The 25645-nt window shown below is 36.1% G+C and overlaps 3 protein-coding genes across 8 annotated transcripts in view; 1 reads left to right on the plus strand and 2 right to left on the minus strand.

Annotated features, from left to right (window-relative positions):
* Window positions 1-7938, minus strand: part of mtrr (5-methyltetrahydrofolate-homocysteine methyltransferase reductase) — a 50716-nt gene extending 42778 nt beyond the window's left edge. The window contains exons 1-8 of one of the 5 annotated variants that reach the window (XR_015524507.1): window positions 7682-7777; window positions 6335-6488; window positions 6102-6255; window positions 3205-3322; window positions 2751-3114; window positions 1587-1700; window positions 333-489; window positions 85-173 (exon numbers count right to left, since the gene is read on the minus strand). Coding sequence is in view for 4 of the 5 variants with exons in the window: in NM_001386530.1 (NP_001373459.1) it covers window positions 85-173; window positions 333-489; window positions 1587-1700; window positions 2751-3114; window positions 3205-3322; window positions 6102-6255; window positions 6335-6478 (1140 nt within the window). In the remaining variant the exon portion in view is untranslated. 5 annotated transcript variants of the gene reach the window in all.
* A 200-nt stretch (window positions 7939-8138) lies between these two features.
* On the plus strand, window positions 8139-15833 carry cct5 (chaperonin containing TCP1, subunit 5 (epsilon)). Its single transcript, NM_212613.1, is given in 11 exon segments — window positions 8139-8357; window positions 9110-9170; window positions 9249-9413; window positions 11388-11586; window positions 11671-11863; window positions 11948-12097; window positions 13071-13190; window positions 14473-14658; window positions 14765-14902; window positions 14983-15163; window positions 15573-15833. Coding segments are annotated over 11 exon segments (1626 nt in total). The 5' UTR covers window positions 8139-8252; the 3' UTR covers window positions 15701-15833.
* cmbl (carboxymethylenebutenolidase homolog (Pseudomonas)) lies at window positions 15154-20077 on the minus strand. Of its 2 annotated transcripts, none has more exon segments than NM_001109832.1 (6): window positions 15154-16123; window positions 17439-17530; window positions 17634-17776; window positions 17854-17961; window positions 18043-18254; window positions 19792-19879. In NM_001109832.1, coding segments are annotated over 5 exon segments (735 nt in total). In that variant the 5' UTR covers window positions 19792-19879; the 3' UTR covers window positions 15154-15943.
* Window positions 20078-25645: the final 5568 nt, after the last annotated feature.

The raw sequence follows: 25645 nt of genomic DNA on the forward strand, positions 1-25645 counted from the left end.
GCGCTACAGCTAACTCAAAGGTGCACAACTTCAACAGCACAGCAACTATTACATTAAACAAGGTTAATAACAACACAAAATTACTTTTTTCGGAGTGCTCCTTATCTCTAAACACCAGGTGAGAATAAACTGCAAAGAGCCATTCTGTGGGATGTGAAGTGGAACTTTTGCTGCTGTAAAAGAAAAAAAAATTGCTATGCATTTATTCAACGTTTCGAGTTGTTTAATCTTAATCTGGTGTCTGACTTGTTGGCCAGAATACATTATTTTATCTCTTTTCTAGGACAGTTTGTTCTTGGTGTCACAGATTGTGTCAACAAAGGTTGTGATACCTTTCTTGCTGGTGTTTTTAAGCAGATTAACTTGAACGGTGCAGTTCTTTTGCATTTGCAGATCCAGTTTGAGCAGCAGCTCTTCAACCTCACTGGCTCTGTTTGGACAGAGAATATCAAAAGCGTCTCCAGGCTGATAAACCTGCTCCTGCTGCTGCTGAAGAGACAATGTACGCTTTTAAAAAGATACATTTTACTGGATTTTTTAAAATATAAACAAACAGGTCTATCTGAGCCAATCCAAACATTAAACAGCCTTTGAAATAAGGGTACATAATGCATCATACTGTAGACTCAATGATGAGATGTCCCATTTTAGTGTCTGCATCAAATAATATATAGCTTTTTAAAAAGATCAAAGTTAAACAGTTGAGTTTTACCATTTTTGAATTCATTAAAACAGGGTCTGGAATCTGGCTGGAGCACTTTTAGCATAGCTTAGCATAGATCAATAAATTAGATTAGACCATTAGCATCTGACTCAAAAAAATAATAATTTTCTAATTTAAAGTTTGACTATTCTGTAGTCAAACTCTGTTACGTTGTGTACTAAGGCGGAAAATGAATGAAAAATGCCTAGGAACTATATTCTCATTCTGGTGTAATAAAGAGCTTTGCTGTCATATCATGTCTACATTATGTAGGCACAATGAAAATAGTCCCAAGATAGGTAAATGGATAACAGTGCTACATAATTTCACCTTACCTGCTGCAGTCATGGTACGACAAAAAAAGTCTCTTGATTGTTATGATTGAATGACAGTATAGTTCCAAGCTGCATCAGACTATAAAATATACTGTTTTATTTAGTAAAATATGTCTTAGTAAGAGAAGAGTTAAGCTCTACAGAAAAGTCCAAATTTAAATAGTAAAAGTGATCATATATATATATATATATATATATATACACACACACACACACACACACACACACACACACACACACACACACATATACATATATACACACACACACATTTTTTTTTAATTCTAATCTACTAAATTAAATCTAATAAATACAATAATCTAAATATAAGTGCTCCAACCACACCCTGAGATCAGCTAAATGCATTTAAAACTCAACTTAAAACTAAGGAAGTTTGACTGTTAAAAAAAAAGCGGAGTGCTCATTTAATGTTACAACACATATTTTACATAGATATAATTATTTCATTATAAAATTAATGATTTGTATCATTTACATCAGCCAGAATTTTAATATTCTTGCATGAACGTGAATGAATTTGGACTTACCGAAATATCAAGCTCCAGCAAGAAGGCAGTTTTCACTGCATCATCTTGAGTTAATTGAACTGCCTTTGAAATTGGCACTTCAAGATAACTGTCTTTATCAGGCAGGACTGTCTCCTATGAACAGAGTATGCTTATTAGCAGAAGCACAGACATAATAAACACAGTTAAAGGAATTATATATTACACAAAGCAATATATGGCATAGTTTCTCAACCTTTCAACTCAAATACCACCATAGTAAAACAAAATTACAGTAAATCTCTTAATTTTTCTGATATTTCTGTGGTGATTTAAACAATAAAATTTTAATATAACAATTCAATTCTGTGCATTCTTCAATAAAAATAATAAAATAAGGAGAACAAAATTTATTTAAAAATTACATATATATATGAGCAATATCACACTGTATATCGGCACTGGTGGAAGGCGTGCGATGGCACAAGGCCGCAGGCCTTAGTGCCCCACCAGTGCCGATGTACAGCCATATCGCACTGCTACGAGTGTGATATTGCGTTTATACAACAGTTTGACGGCATAATTGTGAATATAAAAACAAAATCAAACACGGAGAGTTTCAAAAACCCTTTTGTATGTGAAACTAATTTATATTAATATATAATTTATATACTAATTTATATTAAAATTCTGGCTGATGTAAACTAAATTATATATATATATAAATAAATTATATATATATATATATATATATATATATATATATATATATATATATATATATATATATATATATATATATAAATTATATATATATATATATATATATATATATTTTTTTTTTTTTTTTTTTTTTAATAATGATTTTTTTTTTTTTTACAGTATTTTTTTTTTTCAAACTTCTATTTTGAAGACTGTTGGAAACCAAACAGTTGATGGTACCTATTGACTTCCATAGCTGCAATAGTTGAACTACCCATGTGCTTCAAATTATCTTTTTGTGAAATTCAGAAACAGTTTGCAGAGAAATAGGGAAGAAATTTTAATTTTGGGGTGAAATATCCCTTTAATGAACCTCATAAATAAGTGCATAAATGTTAACAAATACATTTATGTTCTTTAACCTATGCTTACACAAAAACAGTTACACTTGCTACATCTTGCTCGTGTTTTAAAGACTGATCCGATTATTTAGGAAAATCATACCTCTACATTTTCTGTCCCCACCAACAGGATCTCCAGATATGAAGGAGGAAGAGCAGGAACATTAAGCACAGACTCTGACAATGGTGGGACAGATTCCTTCAAAGATGCAACCAATGAAGTAGAGCCAATCTCTGTAGCAATGCTGTCAGGTGTAACAGTTTTTCCTTTTGGCGAGTCTACTTCACTCAGCTTTAAAAGTTGAAGGTCAACTTCTAGATTTTTTTTTTGATCAGATGCATTTTGATGATTACTGTCCTGCTTACAGTCACTGAGGGTCTGTTGATCTGAAGTGGACATGGTGGAAAATGCCTTTTTCAGAGCGTCCCAAAGTCCCTCAATCCAAGGATCCACCACTACTTCTAGTCTGGAAAAAAAGGAAAAGGATAAAAAAAGACTCAGAGTCTGGCATAGTAAATATATGAGAGAATCCTCTTCTTTTAACATTCATGCTCACCCAGTGCCATCATCTGCATGTCCAGTGGCATAGAAATGTTTAGCACCAAGTTTCTGCAGGTAGCTGTCTATGGTCTTCCCACCATTGCAGAAATTAGCATAATTTGTGTCTCCCAAACCTGCATATATGACAGCATGAATAAGGCTATTTTCACACAGCAAGTCTTAGTGCTCAAATGTTTTCACATATAGCTGTTCACAGTCTTTTACTTAAATGTGGCCAATGAAAGATTTCCAGTGTGAACTGATCAAAGTTCTAAACATTCTCATTATTTGATTCAGTGTAGCATATAAAGGTTGAATAGTAGAGGTGCCAGAACTGAACCTTGTGGGACTTCACATCATGGGTGTCCACCTTGACCTATGGTCACCTATACTGACATAGTAACCTTTCACTTCAACATAAGATCTGAGCCATTAGAGGAGCAGAAAGCCTGACCCTGTTTTTAAGCTTATGAAAGAGTCTCTGATCGATAGTCAAATGCAGCACAGAAATCAAATAATACCAGCACTGTTATTTTGCCTGTTTTCGTATTTAAGCAAATATCATTGATTATTTGGATAAGTGTGCTCTTTGTATGATTATGTGGTCAAAAACCAGATCGAAACTAGTCTAAACATCCCATAGAGTTTAGAAACTTGTTAGCCTGATTAAAAATAACTTTTTTCAAAACGGACCTATCCAGATTTTTTTTCTATAAGTGGTTTAACAACTGTAGCATTTACCACTTTTAGGAGATCTACAGTAGTCAACATTTGAAGTGGATCATCACCTTTCGTCAAAGTTGTCCTAAAATTACTGAACAACACATATTCTTATCCTAGGAAAAATTCGAAAAACATTTTTAATCACTTCAAATGTTGACTACTGTACATTCCAACGGTTTAACACAATGCCGATGAGCAGCTTGATGTTTTAATAATCTGATTTCCTAATCATGATGTTTTCATAATCATACAATCTACTCCAATATTTTGCTCTTTGATTTCTGATATTAGAGATTAGGGCTGCACAATATATTGTTTCAGCATCTATATTGTAATGTGATCATTTGCAATAGACAAATCGCAAAATGTGCAATGTTGAGCCTAGTATAATTTATCATTTTTAAGATTTGAGGCCTGTGACTGTATGAGATTAAAAACATTGAGGCATCAGTAACTGTAACGTTTGTAAGGTACCATTAGACTCGGAAAACAATGTTTATTTTAATGGTATCTTTTTTTAAATTGTATTGTTCTATGCTTGTAGATTGTTTTTATTTAATGTGATGCACTTCTCTACAGAACCATCTCAATCAGTTTAAAATTATTCATTCTTTCGAAATAAGAGATAATCAAGTCATCGGGGGAAATAATATTCATATCGCAATGTATATCGCAGAAAAACTAAATGTTGCATTGTTAGATTTTTCCAATGTCGTGCAGCCCTATCAAAGATCTCAGTAAAAAAATTTGCAAACCATTGCATTTACTTCAAAGAAGAGTTCCTTCAGAATCTTACTAGTACATGCCAGAGTAAAATGAAAATAAATGTTAAAAAATGATGAACATAACCTTTTTAGTGTTGCTACAGGTTTCATCAAGTCAAATTTAAGACTTTTTAAGACCCTTTTAAGACTATTACGAATGATATTTTAGACTTACACAGGGCTAAGCACTAAGGATTTTTAGTAATGGTGCAGTTGGACCAATGGAATTGGAAAAAAAAAATTTTGTTATTTCATTAATTTTCTTTTCGGCTTATTCCCTTTATTAACCTGGGATCACCACAGCTTAATGAACTGCCAACTTATGCAGCATATGTTCCACGCAGCGGATGCCCTTCCAGCTGCAACCCATCCCTGGGAAACATCCATCCACACCCATTAACACTCATACACTACAGACAATTTAGCCAACCCAATTCACCTGTACAGCATGCCGTTGGACTGTAGGAGAAACTGAACACCCTGAGGAAACCCACACGAACGCAGAGAGAACATGCAAACTCCGCACAGAAACACCAACTGACCCAACCGAGGCTTGAACCAGCGAACTTCTTGCTGTGAGGATACAGCACTACCTACTGCGTCACTGCATCGCCATAGTCATTTCTTAACCACATATTTTAATGTGTCAAAACTAAAAAAACTCTAGTTGTATAGACTTTTTTCAGCACGTTTCTTTTTTTATAACAATTTTAACATTGTTAAAGGTATATTTATTATGAAGAACTACACAAATAATCAAAAAATATATATTTGTTTGCTTTTTGTCCAAATTAATTGAACTCCTATTCAACCAACTGCAATGTGTTTCTGTTATAAAACACAAGTTTTATGCCTTCCTTTACTTTCTGCAAAATGTCTAACAGCTGTTTAGAAATCGATAGATAGATAGATGGATGGATGGATGGATGGATGGATGGATGGATGGATGGATGGATGGATGGATGGATGGATGGATGGATGGATGGATGGATGGATGGATGGATGGATGGGTTTTGGCCCGACTGGGTAACATTATATCAACAACTTTTAAAATTAAGACCTGTTTAAAATAATTTTAGACCTACAACACAAAATTTTTGTAAATTTAAGACTTTTTAAGGCCTAAAATTTTGTTTTTGAAATTTAAGACGTATAAAGACTATTTAAGATCCCACAGATACCCTGCATTTAGACTGCATTCGCATTGCAAAAAATCCCACATGTGAAAGTGTCACAAATCGAAATTTCAAAGATCACTTTCCATCATCCATTTGGTTTGTGGTGTTCAGTGTGTCATGATCGGAGTAGATTTGAGTAACATGAGCACAAAAAAAATCTGATTTGGGCCACATTTTGGCTACAGTGTGCAGCAACCTAATTGCTCATAGGTGGAGCTCACTCTTACCCAACAGCAAGTTCAGCTTACCTAACAGTGCATACCGCAGATGAGAAAGATGGTCGTGTGGCAGAGATTTATTCTTGATTTTTCTTACAAACTTCAGAGCGGTGTCTGGAGGGTCACCATCACCGGTAGTGGAAACCACAAAAACGACTGGGCGGCTTTCACTGTCTAGGTTGTACTGTGAATGTTCAAGATCAACATCAGCCAACTCTGATTTGTGCAAGATCCCTGAAAATTGCTGTGAAGAAGCAGCATACCTTGTCATGCTTGCTCAGACAGCTGATGTCTGCTGTAAATCCATGCTCAGCGGCTTGTTGGCAGATCTCTTCTGCTATAGACTGAGCCTGACCACGCTGAGATCCGTACAGAATTAAGAAGTGAGCGGCAGCTTCACACGGCATATTATAAAAGCTTGAGAAAGATGTGGAAAAATATTTCTGCATGTGACATCATAATGCATTAAAAACCTATATGTGATTATTAACCAGAATAAGTGCTGTTTTATAAAAGTCAGAACTCTCATAATAAAACTGTCATTAATAAAGTAAAAAATAAAATACTTTTTACTGCATTATTATTATTGATGAATTTAGGAATTGAGAAATGAATTGAAAAACACAAAATGATCCACATTAAAAAATCTGATTTAAATATCTGTTTTTATACATTTCTAGTTTTTATTTGATGAATAATTTAAAAAAAAACATAACTGCAGATATCAACCATATTTAGTCAACTGAAATCAAGTAAATTTAATGAAGTATATTTTTACTTAATCACTTTATAAATCTCATGATTGCTCAAACTCTGTCCACATTCATATCTACAGAATTTCTAAAATAAACAGTACTAAAAAGGTTTTTAAAACAAGTAAATTAATTTGACAGGCATAAACCACTTTCAAATGCATGTTACTTGTAGAAATGGTTTGTCAATAAGCATACTGGCACGTTTATCAACAAAAACCAATCCTAAATGTAGAGGGCAAATGTGGAAAAGCAAATATGCCATTACTTGATGAGGGTTTATTATTTTTAGAACATTATCATAATTTAACATACTAAACACAAGTATTATTTATATGCTTTTAAACAATAATTAGTTAATTATTAAAAATTATTAATAATTATTATTCAATAAAATATATTATTCAAAACATAAATAAATTCCAAAAGAAGGTTGCATAGCATATGATCATTTATGTTCAATTAACCTTTTTTTTTCATTGAAATGTGTATTTATGAGCTTCGTTTTTTTAAAGGAACCTCTGTATTTACATTTTGTGATTGTGAGAAGTTCTTTTAGTTTATTACACGTATGTACTGTATGATATAATGAAACAATTTACTTTAAATATGACCTAATCTGTGTACGTTTGTAATGTAAAAAGAATCATTATAATATACAGGTGCAAACGGAAATCAAGCAACCCTGATCATGTGAATATTGCATAAATTTTATAAGAGATATCCAAAAAGATATCAAAACAAGCTGTAGCTTCACCAAGTCTAACTTTAAAGTCATGTAGACCTCACAAAGACACTTCAAAAGCAAACGTCGGTCACAAATGTAAAACGTAAATGATGGAGAGAGAAAAAAGTCACCTTGCTTTTGCAAATAACAACACAAACAGCCTCTTCGGTCATGTAACATACTGAAATCCACACTGGTGTGCTGTCAGAAGCATGAACGGGAGGAACAGGTAATCGGAAATTACGTTACCAACGACGAGCACATGGCCTTTCTCAAATACACAAGTTGTACGTGTGCACATACACAAATCAATTTTGTAACGTCTATTTGTTAGTCAATCTGCATGAATTATAAATCTGTACCCGCACTCGCGTTATTTGTTGTCGTTATCGCGAGAATGGAATAAACCATTAATATGCTTCAATTTAAAAAAAATTATTTAAAGATTCGTTAATTGCTTTTTCTCCTTCATAATTGTCTTAAATGTTTAATATTGTTATTTAATTAGGGATTAAATGGTAATATAATGTACAAAAATGTGGATGTTTTAACATGGTCAACTTGGTTTGGTCCGTCCCTCCCCGAGATTCTTCCAGAACTAGCCGGCAGATCCGCGCGGTGAGGTGCGCAGCTAGAGGATTAAATTCTCTAGTATAAAATCACTTTTCATAACTGTGCATTTCTTTGGGGTGGAAATTAAACATGTCCGCGCTTGGGACTCTCGCCTTCGATGAATATGGAAGGCCTTTCATCATCATAAAGGACCAGGACAAGAAATCTCGCTTGACTGGCCTGGAAGCACTGAAGGTAACGTTACAAAAGCTAACGGGCTAATGGGCTATAACGGAGATTTTAATCATATCTGTAATCCAGAATACCGCATTTACTGTATACTGTAGATTGATTCTTTATGAAAACGTACTTCTGCAGTCTGACATGTTAAGAATGCATTCAGTTATTGCACATTTATTTGTCTAACGTGATCAACAATGTGCGCATGTCAAGGGATGGTCCATGTGCTTCCTCTAGTCTAGTCTAAAGACGTCGAGTCATAATGCGCAATGCCTTCATTCATTCATCAGACATGTCTTCATCACATTTTATTTGTGGCAATATACTTCAGTTGAATGTTGTTAATAAATAAGTAATGATGATAGCTATCACTCTACTTCCCCCAATTGTTTGATTGCATAAAGAATTGCAAAAAGCCAAACTTTTCTAAACGGACAGGTGCATGTTTTTGTTGTGTTTTTTGGGGGCTTGCAGTGTCTTGCCTTGTTTTATAATGACAGTTTCAGTTCTATTATTTGACAAAAATCCTATAAAGAGGATTGGGTTGTTATTTGAGACACGCCTTACTAACAAATTTTTAGTTTATATATACATACATACATATACATTAAATTTATATAAGATATTCTACCAGAAATGCACATTATCTTTCCCTTAAAACCGTAAATTGCCATTCTTGCCTACCCATTTGAGCCTCCCAAGCCCAAAACCAAGCATAAGCTTGGCGTGGCATCTACTGACATCAATGTTATTTCTGTTCTCTTCAGTCTCACATTCTTGCAGCAAAAGCAGTTGCTAACACCCTGAGAACATCGCTAGGTCCAAATGGTATGTTTTTAATTTTGCATGTACTCTTCCTAGTTTATTTCATGCTGTTTTTTTAATGCTGTTAAATGTTCTTTACAGGACTTGACAAGATGATGGTGGATAAGGATGGTGAGGTGACCGTGACCAATGATGGTGCGACGATCCTCAGCATGATGGATGTGGACCATCAGATTGCCAAGCTCATGGTTGAGCTCTCCAAGTCTCAAGATGATGAAATTGGAGATGGAACCACTGGTGTTGTTGGTGAGCTTAGCTTGATATTCTTCTTCTCCCCTTTTAAAACACAACCACAACACTAGCAAGAGCATTTTCTTTCTGTCTTTGTTTAAATGCATTGATTTGCTCGTATATAAACATGGATAAATGTACAGCCTTACAAATACATTGAAATGCACATTAGAAATAATTAAAAAATCCTATTTTCCAAGCTGTGTATACATTTTATGTGCCATTACAAAAATGAGCATGTGTGCATACTGTTCTGGAGATGATATGCTATGGGAAATGACCCAGCTTATACAAAATCTAATAATAAAAGGTCCTTTTACAGATCTAAGTATGATATATATGCTTTACTTTAATATGATATATGGATGCTATTTACAATATTTATACTTTATGTACAATATACAGTTGAAGTCAGAATTATTAGTTCCCCTGAATTATTAGCCCCCCTGTTTATTTTTTTGCCCAATTTTTGTTTAACAGAGATAAAATTTCTAACACCACAATTTCTAACAAATCTCTAACACATTTCTAAACAATAGTTTTAATAACTCAATTCTAATAACGGATTTATTTTATCTTTGCCATGATGACAGTAAATAATATTATACTAGATATTTTTCAAGACACTTCTGTACAGCTTAAAGTGACATTTAAATGCTTAACTTGGTTAATTAGGTTAACTAGGCAGGTTAGGGTAATTAAGCAAGTTAGTTTATAATGATGGTTTGTTCTGTAGAGTATTAAAACAAAATATAGCTTTAAGGGGCTAATAATATTGACCTTAAAATATATTTTTTTTAATTAAAAACTGTTTTTATCCTAGCCGAAATAAATCAAACATGACTTTCTCCAAAAGAAAAAAATATCAAACACACTGAAAATTTCCTTGCTCTGTTCATCATTTAGTAAATAGAAAAAAAAGAAAAATTCAAAGGGGGGCTAATGATTCTGACTTCATATCTGAATATTATAGTAAAGCATATACAGTTAATCATTTCTTGTCAGGCTTCTAAAACTGCTAAACATTTTTCTAGACTGGACACTTTAATGGGGGAAAATGTTCTAAGATATAAATGTCACCCTAATTATTTTTTAATGAATTATTCTTACTTGTTTTGTGTTTACTCGTTATAGCATGAAGGACTTTAGTAATTAAATTAGTACAAGGCTAAATGGAATGTATAAGTAGGTGTATGTAGGTTTATACGCAAGACATACTGTTTTGCTGTCTGAATTAAATTGTCAAGTAATTGATAAAAACCACTGGTGAAATAATAATGTAATCTTACTCCATATAGTGGAGAATGAAAAAATCATATTTAATGTTTTGTTTTCTCTTATTGCTGCATGTAGTTGTCAATATGTAATATGTTACTTTTATTACTGTTACTGATGTGACAAGAAATAAATCTTAAATAATGGTAAAAAAAAAAAATAAAAACAATAAAATTGAGCAGGGTACATTTAAATGTAGAGAGAAAGAACAATTTAAAGCTGTATCACACTTACTATTGTAATGCTTAACATGTTGATTTCATGCAGGCCTACCTGTAGGCTATAGTTCATATTCCTAAATGTAAAAAGTGTTTATGTACTATGTTTGTCCGCTTGTTAAGTGTGACTTTACGTGAAGCGGCTTTACTTTCACGTGATTTTTTACTTAAAAAAAAATCTAAATCGCAGTGTGTATATATAAATACATCCATGCCTAATATTCGATGATCAGAAAGTAATACATTTTTTGTAAATTGTTAAATATTGGTGTTTGTGATGCAGCATGTCCAGAGACCGTTGTGTACACCGTGATTTCATATAAAATTCACTTTTATTTTCAATATGACTGAAAAAGTGGTCATAAACAAATATTTTGTCAATTCTAACATGTAGTGGCTTGGACCCGGAAACATTTCATACGTCACGATTGACAAGCAGATTGAAGTCTTATTTTCTTGCTTATTGAGTTACTGTAATGTTTGTTTTGTCCTGTAGTTCTGGCCGGAGCTCTTCTGGAGCAGGCAGAGCAGCTGTTAGACCGAGGCATTCACCCCATCAGAATTGCAGATGGTTATGATCAGGCCGCAAAGATCGCCATCGAACAGCTCGACAAAATCGGTGATAGTTTCCCTGTGGATCCTAACAACACAGAATCTCTCGTTCAGACAGCCATGACCACACTAGGATCCAAAGTGTGAGTTTTTCTGTTACTACGTGTTTGATTTGAACAGATAATTACTGAGAATATTCATTATTAATATTTTTTCCTGGTTTATAGGATCAACCGGTGCCACAGACAGATGGCAGAGATTGCTGTCAATGCCATTCTGACAGTGGCAGACATGGAGAGAAAGGATGTGGACTTTGAGCTCATTAAAGTGGAAGGAAAGGTTGGTGGTAAACTAGAGGACACTCAGCTCATCAAAGGTGTTATTGTGGACAAAGAGTTCAGTCACCCTCAGATGCCCAAGGTTTGTGTTTAGTGTTAATGTTCATTTCATGCATGCTCTGATTCTAATATTTTAGGATATTTATTTATTAGTGCATTCTTCCAGGTGCTCAAAGACACCAAAATCGCCATCCTCACCTGCCCATTTGAGCCTCCCAAGCCCAAAACCAAGCATAAGCTTGATGTGACATCAGTGGAGGATTATAAAGCTCTGCAGAAGTACGAGAAGGACAAGTTTCAGGAAATGATCCGACAGGTTTGTATATTGCCTGCTTTTGTTTTGCGGTTCTTAAGGCTGATTTATACTTCTGCCTCAAACGCATGCGTATGCTCGGCGTTAACGCATAGCCCTGGCTGTCGGCGTCGCTGACGTGCGCCTCTCAAAAAATGTAACTACACGTTGCAACGACGCGTATCGCAAGCTTTGTGATTGGTCGGCTTGGTAGCGCTGACGAGTCTGGGCAGGACTGAGAGCCATGCGAGCGGCGCGAGCCCAGTGGAGCGATTGCTTACAAGTGTGGAGTCCCGTGAAGGAGCTCCAGATGGAAAGTTGTTTTGTGTTTACCTCATAGTTAAAGTTGTTGCATGTCCGCCGGTTCCTGCCTCAAAATGAGTACAGCCACTTGTACATACAGGAAGTGTTCAGGAAAAGCAAAACTCCAGCGAAGAAACTTAAGACAGAGGAACATTAACACCTCACTGCCAACTAGCGTTTCGGAAGTGTTAATGCAGACCAACAGAGACAGCGCGCAGAAGTATAAATGCACGACTACGCACATTGCATGCGCCGTGGGTTACGCCGGTCACTTGACGCAGAAGTATAAACCAGGCTTTATGCAGATATATTGATTAAATTATTATTTTTTATTTTATATGGATCTAATTGTTTCATTGTTTATTACAAATTATTATTATTATTATTATTAAGGTCAAAGATGAAACGTGTTAAGCAATATATGTAAAAAAAAAATCTATACATTTAAATGTAACATTAATAAAGTGTGTTAAAGTGTATGGAAGTACTTTTTAAAAATGACAAATGCTAATTATTATTATTGTTATTATTTTGTTAATTTGCATAATAGCCTGCCTCAGTAAAGCATCAATCTTTAATTTTGAGCAATAAGAGCTATTTTAAAGCTACAGCACTTTTTTTTTCATTACTTCAATTTTCTCAAGAAAAATGTTACTTAATCTTCTACTTTAATTTCTTTACAATTCATCTTAAGGTCAAGGAGAATGGCGCCAATCTTGCCATTTGCCAGTGGGGATTTGACGACGAGGCCAATCATTTACTCCTGCAGAATGAGCTTCCTGCGATCCGCTGGGTCGGTGGACCTGAGATTGAGGTTTGTAAGAACTAAACGCAAAACACTACTGCTGGGGTTGGCATTTGAAAATGTTTCTTGAAATAAGTGTCTTATTGTCAATACAGTATTTATTTGATCAGTAAATAATGTTATATTATGAAATATTATATCGTTTTTAAAATAAATAAATTTTAATGCATTTGAAAATCTTGTTTATTCCTGTGATGGCGGCTGATTTTAAGCAGGTATTACCGCAGTCTTTAGGGTAAAATAATGATTCAGAAATCATTCTGTGACATTCAAGAAATTTGTTGTATGCTGTTTATTCATTTAAATTAATTCATTCATTGTTTTTACTAATATCAGCTAGTTCAGGTTGTCTGCAGGGTCCTAGAAAGTATTAAAAGTTGGATCCATTTAGAGAAATTTAAGGCTCTTAAAGTATTAAAAAATATTAATTTTACAAGGTATTACGTTTTGTAACAATATGCTAACGTTTGCATGAATTTAATAATTGAATATTGTGGTGTTGTGCAATTTTTTGGAAATCAATACAATCCTGCTAGATTTGACATCACTGCTTTCTTTATTGTAGTAACCAGGGAAACACTTATTCCTCTTGTTCTCTCGGCGCCACCTGCTGGATCAGCATTTTTATTCAGTATATGAATAATGTTTGTTTAGGATTAATTTCTTACGATCAGTATTTAGTAAAAACACTGTACGGTAAAATGTCAATGATGAGGTCTTAATGTATATACAAAGTCTTTAAAAAGGTCTTAAGTCACTGAATTTCATTCTCTACCTGTATATACCCTGTAGTTTATCTATCTTTGGATAACACCATTTGTTAGAAATGAAAATCTTTAGTCAATTTAAATCTTTAAAGTCTGTGTGAAATCTAAATTTACCATGTTCATTTTGCTAGCCCACATTTGTTAGGGAAACAATTCATCTGTACAAGTTAATCCACTGAAACAATTATGTTGATTTTTGTTATCTTAAATCAAAGTCTGACCATTTACTTTAGCATTTGGTGTGGTGGTCTTTCTCTGCTGAAACTGATTAGCTTAACTGATTACCGTTTCCTACAAGGCAATGATGCACAAAAAGAAAGCACTTCCCCTACTCAATATTCCATTTTAGTCTGAAATACATCAACATAGTAAAATATTTCTCAGCAGCTTCAGGTTCATGCAGGCTTTAATCTCATGTCTGATCAGTCTAATGCTGAATAAGCGTAGCAATTTGTTTTCTATTTAATCTCTCCATCTGTAACACAAATGAGTAACAAACAATGAATTTCTGCAAACGTTTCCAGCTCATCGCCATTGCTACTGGAGGACGTATCGTACCCAGATTCTGTGAACTGACCCCAGAAAAGCTGGGCACCGCTGGACTGGTGAAAGAAATCTGCTTCGGGACCACAAAAGACAGAATGCTGGTCATCGAGGAGTGCAAGAACTCCAGAGCCGTTACCATCTTCATCCGTGGCGGGAACAAAATGGTACATTTTTAGTGCTAAACATGGATGTTTGTCACCCAAAGAAAGTACATGTTTTATATCTTTCTCTTTTTGTCCTTCCTATCTGCTGTTCATTCAAATCATTTAGATTATTGAAGAGGCCAAAAGAGCTCTTCATGATGCTCTGTGTGTCATCCGTAACCTGGTGAGGGATAATCGTATCGTGTATGGTGGTGGAGCCTCAGAGATAGCCTGCGCTCTTGCGGTTAATGAAGCTGCTGATAAGGTATGCTATTTCTGCGGTCGACTATGCTTTTAATTCTGAGGTACAGGATGTTTTTGTTGAGCAGATTGTCTTGTGTTCAGTGCCCGTCTCTGGAGCAGTACGCCATGAGGGCATTCGCTGACGCTCTAGAGGTCATCCCAATGGCACTGGCTGAAAACAGCGGTTTGAACCCCATTCAGACAATGACGGAAGTCAGAGCCCGACAAGTCAAAGAAAACAACTCTGCACTTGGAATTGACTGTCTACATTTATCAACGAATGGTATGGACTTTTTATTGTAAATTAGTGATTTATTGTAAATAAGCAAACAATAAAATGGAAGGGAATTACGCATGATGAATGAGTTTTGTGTACAAAAATCAGAATAGACATCATCTTTTAAATTTGAATCTAATATTTATGTACGTTATAAGACATTTTGTGCATTTGTTTGATTTAAACTTTTTTTTTTAAAAACACAACATTGGTGAAATATTTTCTATTATCATTGAGAAACCTTTGTGACGTAATATCTTTGTAGAGAAAGTGATGCACTTTATCCCAAAATTGCTGTGTGTTCTAGTTTAAACTTTTGCCAATAATATAAATAATTGCATTTATCTGACGAGTTTTAAATTGATAAGTTGATTTATTATATTTGACATTAAAAAAAGACTTTTGGTTTTTGCAGACATGAAGCAGCAGCATGTAATCGAGACCCTTATCGGGAAGAAGCAGCAGATCTCTCTGGCCACTCAAGTTGTAAAGATGATTCTGAAGATTGATGACATCAGAGGCCCCGGCGAGCCTGAAGACTGAGCGTCCTGTAGCAGTGTTGAAATGAACGGTCTCAAGCACTTCTAAAGGAATGTGTCGAACCTTCGTACTGTTATTTATCATTTGTTACAGTTCATTGTCGTAACGAAGTGATCATTAAACTTTTGTTTTCAAATTAGTGTCCTGTTTGTCATTTTAATTAGCGTCTTAGCTCAAAAATACAGACGTGCAAAAGCTTTCTGGGGTAGTCAACTGATTTTTATCACTTTAACTTTCACCTGCAATTTACATGTACTTGTTCAACCAGTTGATCATATCCTTCCTTGCTTCCTCTATGTAGGGTTTGTCGTCAGGGTTGATGTCTTCTCTCTTGCGATGGACAAAGCCATGTGTCTGTTTGGGGAAGATTTTCACTTGGAAGTCAGCAGTGCACTTTTCCTTCAGTCTTGTCTCTAGTGTCGTCACCTTAGTTAAGGGAACAATAAAAAACTGAATGAAAGTACAAAGTTTATTGGCCCTGAGAAGGGTTTATTTCTTTTACACACTGGGTTCATAAAATTCTTTTAGCTCGTTTATTTTTCTTACCTGCTGAAATTCAAATGAAAGCATATTATAGAATAAAATTGTAAACTATTATTGTATTTTAACTATACCATGATGCTACAAATACTGCTATATTAGTTGTAGTTAAGTTGGTGAATAAATATTAATTTTTATTAGTAATAGTTTATTATTAGGTCGACCTGTATGAATATCTAATCTTAATCTACACTTTATTAGGTACACCTTACTAGTTGCCTTCAGAACTGCTATAATCCTTTGTGGCATAGATTCAACAAGGTACTGGAAATATTCCTCAGAGATTTTGATCCATATTGACATGATAGCATCACACAGTTGCTGCAGATTTGTTGGCTGCACATCCATGATGTGAATCTTCCATTCCACCACACACCAGAGGTACTCTATTGGATTGAGCTCTGGTGACTGTGGAGGCCATTTAAGTACTGTGAACTCAAAGTCATGCTCAAAAAAACAGTCTGAGTTGTTATCCTGCTTGAAGTAGCCATCAGAAGATGGGTACACTGTGGTCATAAAGGGATGGACATGGTCAGCAACAATACTCAGGTAGGCTGTGGCGTTGACATGATCCTCAAGTGCAACTAATGGCCCCAAAGTGTGTCAAGAAAGTACCCTCACACCATTACACCACCACCAACCTGAACCGTTGATAAAAGACAGGATGGATTCATGTTTTTATGACTAGAAATACTAGAAATTATAACCCTACCATCTGAATCTCGCAGCAGAAATTGAGACTCATCAGACCAGGCAACGTTATTTCAATCTTCTATTGTCCAATTTTGGTCAGCTTGTGTGAATTGTAGCCTCATTTTATAGTTTTTAACTGACAGGACAACAAGGCAATTGCACACACAGAACTGCTGCTCACTAGTTTTTTTTTTTCTGACCATTTTCTGTAAACCCTAGAGATGGTTGTGCATAAAAATTCCAGTAGATCAGCAGTTTTTCAGACCAGCCAATCTGGCACCAACAACTATGCCATGTTCAAAGTCACTGAAATCACCTTTCTTTCCCATTCTAATGCTCAGTTTGAACTGCAGCAGATCATCTTGACCATGTCTACATGCCTAAATGCATTGAGTTGCTGACATTTGATTGGCTGATTAGAAATTTGCGTTAACGAGTAGTTGGATAGGTGTACCTAATAAAGTGGCTGGTGAGTGTAGTTTACATATGTAAAATTAAATGACCATACCTGATCTAGTGGGATGACTGCATCATTTTCTGCAAAGATGAAAAGTGTTGGACTCTTCAGATCAAACCTGTCTTCTCGTTCTCGAACAATACCTGGATAAAAGGATTTTTAAAAATATATATTAATATACATGTTAGCTTTGATTGTTTTTAAAAATTTGTGCTTGACAGTTTTTGTAGACAAAAAAATCACTACCATAGACGGAGACGCCAGCTTTGATTTCTTCATACTGAAGAGCAATGTAGTGTGTGGAAACGCCACCCCAGCAAAAGCCCACAACACCTATCCGCTTCACACCGCACTGATCCTTCAGGTACTTCAACACAACATCTACTTCCCTGATCAAAAGACAAAACCGATTACTGTTTTCTTTGAGTGCATCAAATAATATCATTTCAATGAACTGTGTCTGTACTTCTTGATCTCTGTAGGCTTTTTGTCTTCAAGCCATTGTGGAAATGTTGACCAGTCGTGAGATGGGCTCCAAGGCTCTTTCCCAACAAAGAAATCAGGACATATAGCACTGCAAATGCAACATAATCAAGTAAGAAAAGGGATTTCCAGAACAATTAGAATATTTATAATGATATAAATGGATATTTACATGTATCCGTTGGATGAGAGCATATCCGCCATGTATCTGGTGTTTGGAAGTTGCCATCCATAAATGTCTTGAATTACAATAATGGCCTTCTCTGATGCTGGAGGCTTCACCACATACGCTTTAATGTGCTCGATTTGAACTTCCTCTCCAACACCTCCATATTCAATCTTGTCCCCGATATCACACGGACAGGGCTTCGCTTCATTTGCCATCTGCTTTTGAAAGGAAAATTGTAAATTAATCACTTATTTACTATGATCTAAAAGTTTGTGATACTTATTTTTCTATCACAATTTTAAATGGAAGCCAAATGTACACCATTTACTAGAGACACTGGGTGTTAACTTATTGATTGTTCAGTTAGTATTAAACATTTAAAGTAACAGTTTATAACCTTAAAGGCAATGTGAGTTAAACAAAATTATAAACCCAGAATAACTTTTTACTAATTGTAACTGGCAATGAACAGGTTTACTCTTTAGCCTAATCATGACATGGAGAACTCTTTACATTGCATTATTAACATAATTTTAACTCTATTAACATAAAATAATATTATTTTATCTTTATGAAACTATTGTGTTTGTGTTATTTTGGTTTTGGGGGTAGGCTATAACAAAGATTCAGATGAAAAAACAAGAAGCTAACAACTTTTAGTTATAAGAAAGCATTCTTTGTCATCAAATAAGACCAAAATAATCATTAGAGAATGTTAATAAGCGTGTATTTTCATGAAAATGGTGGTTTTATTATAGTAAATGTGTATGAACCAAGTGTTTTTTGTTGAATAACCACTATTTGCACAATAAAATACTGTAGTTAACCTATTGTTAATGTGACAAAAGCATTATTTATTATTATTATTATTATTAATTATTTTTGTCTTGTTTTTAAAACTATAGTGCATTTTCATAATGATAGTTTCTTCAGGATGTCAAAAAAATGGCTCCCCTGCTGAAAAATCTAGCTTAAACCAGCCTAGGATGGTTGGCTGGTTTTAGCTGGTTGACCAGCCTGGTTTTAGACGGGTTTTGGCCACTTCCAGGCTGGTTTCCACCCATTTCCTGCCTGGTCTTAGCTGGTCAGACTGGAAAGGGACCAGCTAAAACCATCTAAAGCCAGCTTGACCAATCCTGGTTTAAGCTGGACATAGCTGGTTTTGGCTCGGCTTCCAGCCTGGCTAGGCTGGTCAAGCTGGTTTTAGCATCTCCCAGCCTGACCAGCTAAAACCAGGCTGGAAATGGCTGGAAACCAGCCTGGAAGTGGTCAAAACCCCTTTAAAACCAGCCTGGTTAACCAGCTAAAACCAACCAACCATCCAAGGCTGGTTTAAGCTGGATTTTTCAGCAAGGTCGCGAAAACCACAATAACATACTAACATTAATAGACTTTCCCTGAGTAAACAGGCATATTTAACGTTAAGCATGTTTAAAGTCCACAACTCACTTTACACAACTGTGTAAAATCGTTAATCTATCGATCATCAGAATCCGAAATACAATAGTGGTATTGTGTAAGACTAAATATTTGACATTTTTACTCAAAATCATGTGTATCCTCCACATTCTCACAAACCTTTTTCATAAGAAATCTGTAAACGAGTCACGTGATTGAATTATGAAACTACATTCAACGTGTGTTAAAAAAAGTCACAAGAACATGTTTTCGGTGAAGTAACTTAGCAGTGAGCTGCTGTGGACCAAAACACACTGCGTTCTCAAAGGTTATACTTTGCAATAATGCACTTACCGCACCGCTGAATCTTAGATTTATGCGCTGTATGGAAACGAAAGGTTGAAATCTGATTCAGTCGACGAAACCGACTGCAGAACTCAGTGTTTGTCGTCTGTTCCAGCAACGCCCACCAAATGCTCTCAACCGTAGACATAACCTTGACTGTAACTCTCTGAATGTTTTAGCAAATCATCATGAGTTAGCAGAATAAAATGTTCATCCAGATGGCCTGTGCAGTTGTTCGTAATATTTAGAGTGAATCCTGCTGCGAGGACAGTTTTGGCATTTGTTTACATTTCCTAATGTCGTCACTCACATGTTCAGTCATCATAGCAAAGAGCATAGAATCCCCTATAAGCTTTTTGACACTGAAGAACACAGATCTAGCGAAAAGACAAACTGTAGAGTTTGCATGTGTTGTCAGCTATAGTTTTGAGCTATATTTTCTAAAAAAAAAAAATTTTTCAAAGTCAGTCTCTGTTAAGACTATTATATGTTTGTATACAATAACGTATACAATATGTTAGATGCAGATGTCGTGTCGTTTTTCTGCACTTTCCCATTTAGAAATTATTTAAAGGTAAACTATAATGTACATCATCTGCAAGCAAAAGAAAAAAACTTAAACCGTATATGTGGTTGTTTCCACAAGAGGGCGTCCTCGTACCGGTTTTGTGAATGTTGGACGCTGGGTTCAATAAAGCCAGGTTTTATCTGTGCTGTGGCTGTGTCTTATAACTGCTGCTTTTGTAGAAAACGTATAAAGGCAGCATACTTTTAAATTTAGGCTCATCTGTAAAATATCATGCATTACACTATTGCAGTTTATATTGCTAAATTCAGATTTTTTTTCTGTTACCAAAAAAACAATGTTAAATTATTTTTGTATGTTTTTATTTAATATCGCAATTTAAATGTGTTGTTTTTGAAGTCTGTACATTTTTCTGTTTTTTTTTTTTTTTAAATAAATTGACCAAAGTAATAGTAAATAAATACAAATATTACTATAATGGAGTAATGAAGGGGCACGTCCAGAGTTCTAAGTGTTCCACGGTCAACAAGGGTGGAGCTTATGATACAACTTTTCAACCAATTGATACAATGTTTCAACCAATGACTGTAAAAAAATATGGACGACGCGACAGCCCCTTTTCCCATTGAACGCCTTGAGGGCAAAACGCCTGTTTGATGGGCACAAACTGTCGCAAAAGACTGCTGAAATTGAAGCCTTGACATGCGCAGAAGGACTGTCTGATGGAGCCAGAGGAGGAGCCGCGAAAATGAGCGGAGTCCAGCTTCCAACCAAATGCTTTATGTAAAATCAACCACGCCCCCCGAACTTCTCAGCATGCGTTTGCTGTCTTATCAACACAAATGGATGTAATAACGTTAACAAATATGAGGGTTTTATATATTCAATCGCGCCATCTCCGGACCGCAGCGCACAACTTACTCGCGGCGTCGCGGGCTGATTCCGGCTCGCATGCGGCAACGCCGGCTCGCTCGGCCGCAGCATCTGGCTCGATTGACTCGGGCTGGAATCGGGCAGTGAGTCCAGGTATCCGGAGTAGGTCCAGCAGAGGTGTCTGAGCTCTGAGGGGTAAGTCTCCGGCAGGCGAGAATCTAGCTGGAACTGGCCCGAGTGTGTTCTGCACCTATTTCAGCACAATAACCAGTGCCTTAATCGACTAGAACCATCTTTCGGGATATTTTATTGCAAGTGTAATAATTTTTTTTTATTTGGGCTCAAGTCTCCTTCATTAACACGGAGGAGGCGGGCTTTATGACTTGTACTGCAGCCAGCCCCCAGGGGGCTATCTAACGGCCGAGACCTTCACTCAAACGCAGGCTTGCGGCACACTTGGTTTCAACCAATCAGATGTGCGTGTCACGACAGCGCAAATGTAGGCGCCAGTTTTTAAATCTCATCCTAACGGCATCATCGCGATCTGTGAAGCTAAGTTTATTTCCTTAGTATTTGCATCTAAGACTATTCATTACTCAACATATTATATTGATTGTAATCAGTACTGCCGCTCTCTATACGCAGAGTACGCAGGTGGCGAAGGGCACCTACTCCGGATGGGGGCACCATTTTGGTTGCTCAAAAAAAAAAATTAACCTGGAAAACATTTATTTTTTTGGTTCAAGTAAATTAGTAAGGCTGACATTTAAACTTTGCCACAACTGCACAAATCTGCCTGATTTGTTGTTGTTTACGTTCAGTTTCTTGCTTTGCTGCTATGCATTGTGCTTTAAACATGCTTTTATGACTTTTCACGTTTGCCACTCTTCCCCATGTTGCTGATAATTACACAAACGCAATTATTTTTTTTAACTGTGCAATACTTTACATTTCTGTTTGCACTCCAGCTACATACACATGCACTGCACAATTATTTTACTGTATGTATTATTAATTATTATATAGTTATTATATTCTATAATTCTCGGCAGTAATCTTTTTTTATTGTTTTGTCTATTTCTATACATTTCTTATTACTGCTGTTCTTTCTGAGAGCTGCCAAGTTTACTGAATTTCATTGTATCGTTTGTTACGACCCTGTCTTTTTTCTTACCTTTCGGTGGCCTCGCAGTGTGACATCACAGTTAATTAGTTAATTTAGAGAATGTATATATGTGGTTTTTATTCATTTATTTATTTATTTTGTGAAGAACGGCACTTCCTCTGGTGGACCGTTATTCCACAGAGAGGTCATTTTGTTCCAACTCTTGTGTTGCCGTCTTATGTTTTTTTTAGTTTTTTTATAGGATTTTAGCTGACTTCTTATTTATTTCAAATCCCTAGACAGTTTGTTATACTTTGTTATTCCCTTTAATAAATGTTTATTTCATTTATAAACCTTTTTGTGTATCTGATCCTTTTTATGGTACGGATGGTAGCGAGCTTGCCGTAACACGTTGCAATGCCAAAGTCTCTTTAGTCCTTACATCGGTGTATTTGTGTGTTTTTATTAGGCCATTTTTTTTATTTTTGTACATTACAATATGAAATAACAAAACTGACTATTATTCTGTGATTTCTGAAAGACTAATAATATAAATTACTGTAAGCCACAGGCCATAAACCATTTTTATTGCATGAATTCATTAATGATTATTTTTCTGAATGATAACAAAGTTTTTGTTTATAAATGCACTTTTTAATTCTTAAAAACCACAAATGCCTTTGATTTATACTGAAAGCAAGAGTCAGTTTTTGTCACTATAGATTATAGTGCAGGTTAAATCCACATTTTTGGTTGTAGTTTAGACATGAAGAGTGCTTGACTAACCCATTATCTTAATAGTATGTCATGAGTTTTTCTTTAAATTACTAATTTCTTCTGTATTGTACATGGAGGTTCAATGCTAAAATTTGTCTGAAAAGAAGATGAGGTGGCATGATCCAGCTCTGCTCCAGAGGCACCAGCAGCTGCACATGCAGACACAGGATGCAGCACTGAGGACCATCCATCTCTACAGGTACAGAAAGGGTTTTATTCTTTACCTTTTGTAAATGTTTGAATTTAGGTATGCTTCTGCAGAAGACATGTCTGTGTTTATTTTAATGTAAACTATTATTTTGTTGTATCAGTGATAATGGAGTGCGAATGGATGAACTCAAGGTCCAAACAGTCTCAGAAGGGCCAGTACCCAGTATTTTGGGGGTTCACAAACTTTTACAGGAGGGTCATCTGCAATTACAGTTCCGTAGCATCACACATGACATCATTACTAAAGAAAAAACACAAGACGTTGAAATGGACTGATGAAGCTAAACGGGCATTCATTGACTTAAAGCAGGGGTGTCAAACTCAATTCCTGGAGGGCCGAAGCCCTGCACAGTTTAGTTCCAACCCTGCTCCAACACACTTACCTGAAGGTTTCAAACAAGCCTGAAGGACTCAATTAGTTTGATCAAGTGTGTTTAATTAGGGTTGGAACTAAACTGTGCAGAGCTGCGGCCCTTTTGGAACTGAGTTTGACACCTGTGCCTTAAAGGGAAAGATTCACCACACCTCCATTTTTAAACATCCTGACCCCAACTCACCTTTCATTTTGGAGGTTGATGCCTCAGATCTGGGCATAGGAGCAGGGCTGTCACAAAGGAACACCAGGTAAACTGCACCCATGTGCGTTCTTTTCAAGAAAGCTGACTTCTGCATAATGCAACTATAATGTGGGTAATAAAGAACTACTCTAAATGAAGGAGGCTATTGCAGGATGGCGACACCATCAGCCTCCTCAAACCATTCCACAGCCCGGTCCCATCTTTCCATCGACTTCATCACTGACCTACCTCCATCAAACAATTTCACCACCATTCTGTTAAAGAGCCCATATTATACATGAAATAGGGTCATATCTTGGTTGTAAGGGTCTCCAACAACAGTTTAATATGCATGCAAGGTCAAAAAACACTTTCGTGGTCTTATAATCTGCATTTATTTTTACCTAATTATTCCAGCGACTCCTGTATGAATCGTCCAGTGATTCATTTGTTCCCAAACCCCTCCTTAGCGCGAAGCTAATCTGCGCTGATTGGACCAATGACAGTCTGTTGCGATTGGTCGACTGCCTTCAGTCAGAGAGTGAAATGCCAAACAGCTAATCAGCAATATAAAAGTAATCACAGTTCATACACGCTCGATAGTGTAGGCGTGGATTTTAGCTGCCAGTGGGTCAATGTAAATACAGACTATGGACTTGAAAATTCAGACGACTAACTATTTTATTGAGCAAAAACTCCAAAAACAGTTGAGGAGATCTCCTAGCTTCTCACTCTGCTCTTTTCACAGACACACACACACATATTGCACACACACACACACACACACACACACACGCACTTAACCCTGCTCCGGACGACAACGCGCGCGCGCACACACACACAAACACACACACCTCCGGACGACAGCACACGCACACACAGACACACACACTACTCCTCGTCCACGGAGCTCCGTTAACAAAGCAGCACGCATCGCGTTTTTAACGTGACTTTGCACGCGATAAGAGAATATAGCCAGTTAACCTGATACAGTACACGCGGTTACAAGTAACAAATCACAACTAAATACATTTGCCATCTAGAGTCAACGAGGCAACTTTAATCGCACATACTTACACTTGAGAAATGGAGGAAGAAAAATCCATCCTGACGTCCATCAGTAAGTTACTCTTAACTGATCCTTCCTTTAACAAACGCTGATGAAGTATTCTTTGTAGCATGTAGTTTCCAGAAGTTTCCAGTAGTTTCCAACTGCTTGGCTATAATGCTGAGGTTTCATCTTTGGGTAGAGACTCAATAAATCCATCTGCAGTGTGACTTCAATCGACCGGCATGTTTGTGGGTGTGTGTGTGTGTGTCTGGGTTTCTGCGTCAGAGGGCGGGGCCTCAGGTTTGAAATCTCCCGGGGTTTGCGCTTGCACGTGAATAACTTAGTTTTGTTCGTACGTCATGGCGAAACACCTAATGAATCGGTATCAAGGCGACTCGTTTGAAGCACTATGAGTCGACTCTTTTATAGATGAATCAACAGTTTTAAACACTGTACACTAACAGATTTAAGCCTTAGCTGGATACTTCACTTCACTTAGAGCTGTGTTACACACTACATGGAGGGGAATTTTCAAAAACCCATAATATGGGCTCTTTAACCATGTCGTCTGGTCCCATTACCAAGTTTACCCACAGCCATGGAAACCGCTCAAGCTTTATTCCAACATGTGTTCAGAGTTTATGGACTACCAGAAGATATTGTCAGTGATCGAGACACACAATTTACATCACAGGTTTGGAGAGGCTTCTGTAAGCAATTGACACAAATGTGAGTCTCACATCTGGATATCATCCCCAAATTAA

Source organism: Danio rerio, chromosome 24 (genome assembly GCF_052040795.2).
Source record: "Danio rerio strain M-AB ecotype USA chromosome 24, GRCz13ab, whole genome shotgun sequence".
In the NCBI taxonomy this organism is placed as follows: Eukaryota; Metazoa; Chordata; class Actinopteri; order Cypriniformes; family Danionidae; genus Danio; species Danio rerio.

Bases quoted from the DNA above. Each gene is read 5' to 3' on its own strand.
- cmbl (XM_087308071.1), bottom strand. From the start codon at position 18,254: ATGGCAAATGAAGCGAAGCCCTGTCCGTGTGATATCGGGGACAAGATT. The intron at 17,777-17,853 runs GTACAGACACAG...TCTTTTGATCAG, and splicing joins AAGCCTACAGAGATCAAGAA to GGAAGTAGATGTTGTGTTGA. The intron at 17,531-17,633 runs GTAGTGATTTTT...CCTTTTATCCAG, and splicing joins AGCTGGCGTCTCCGTCTATG to GTATTGTTCGAGAACGAGAA.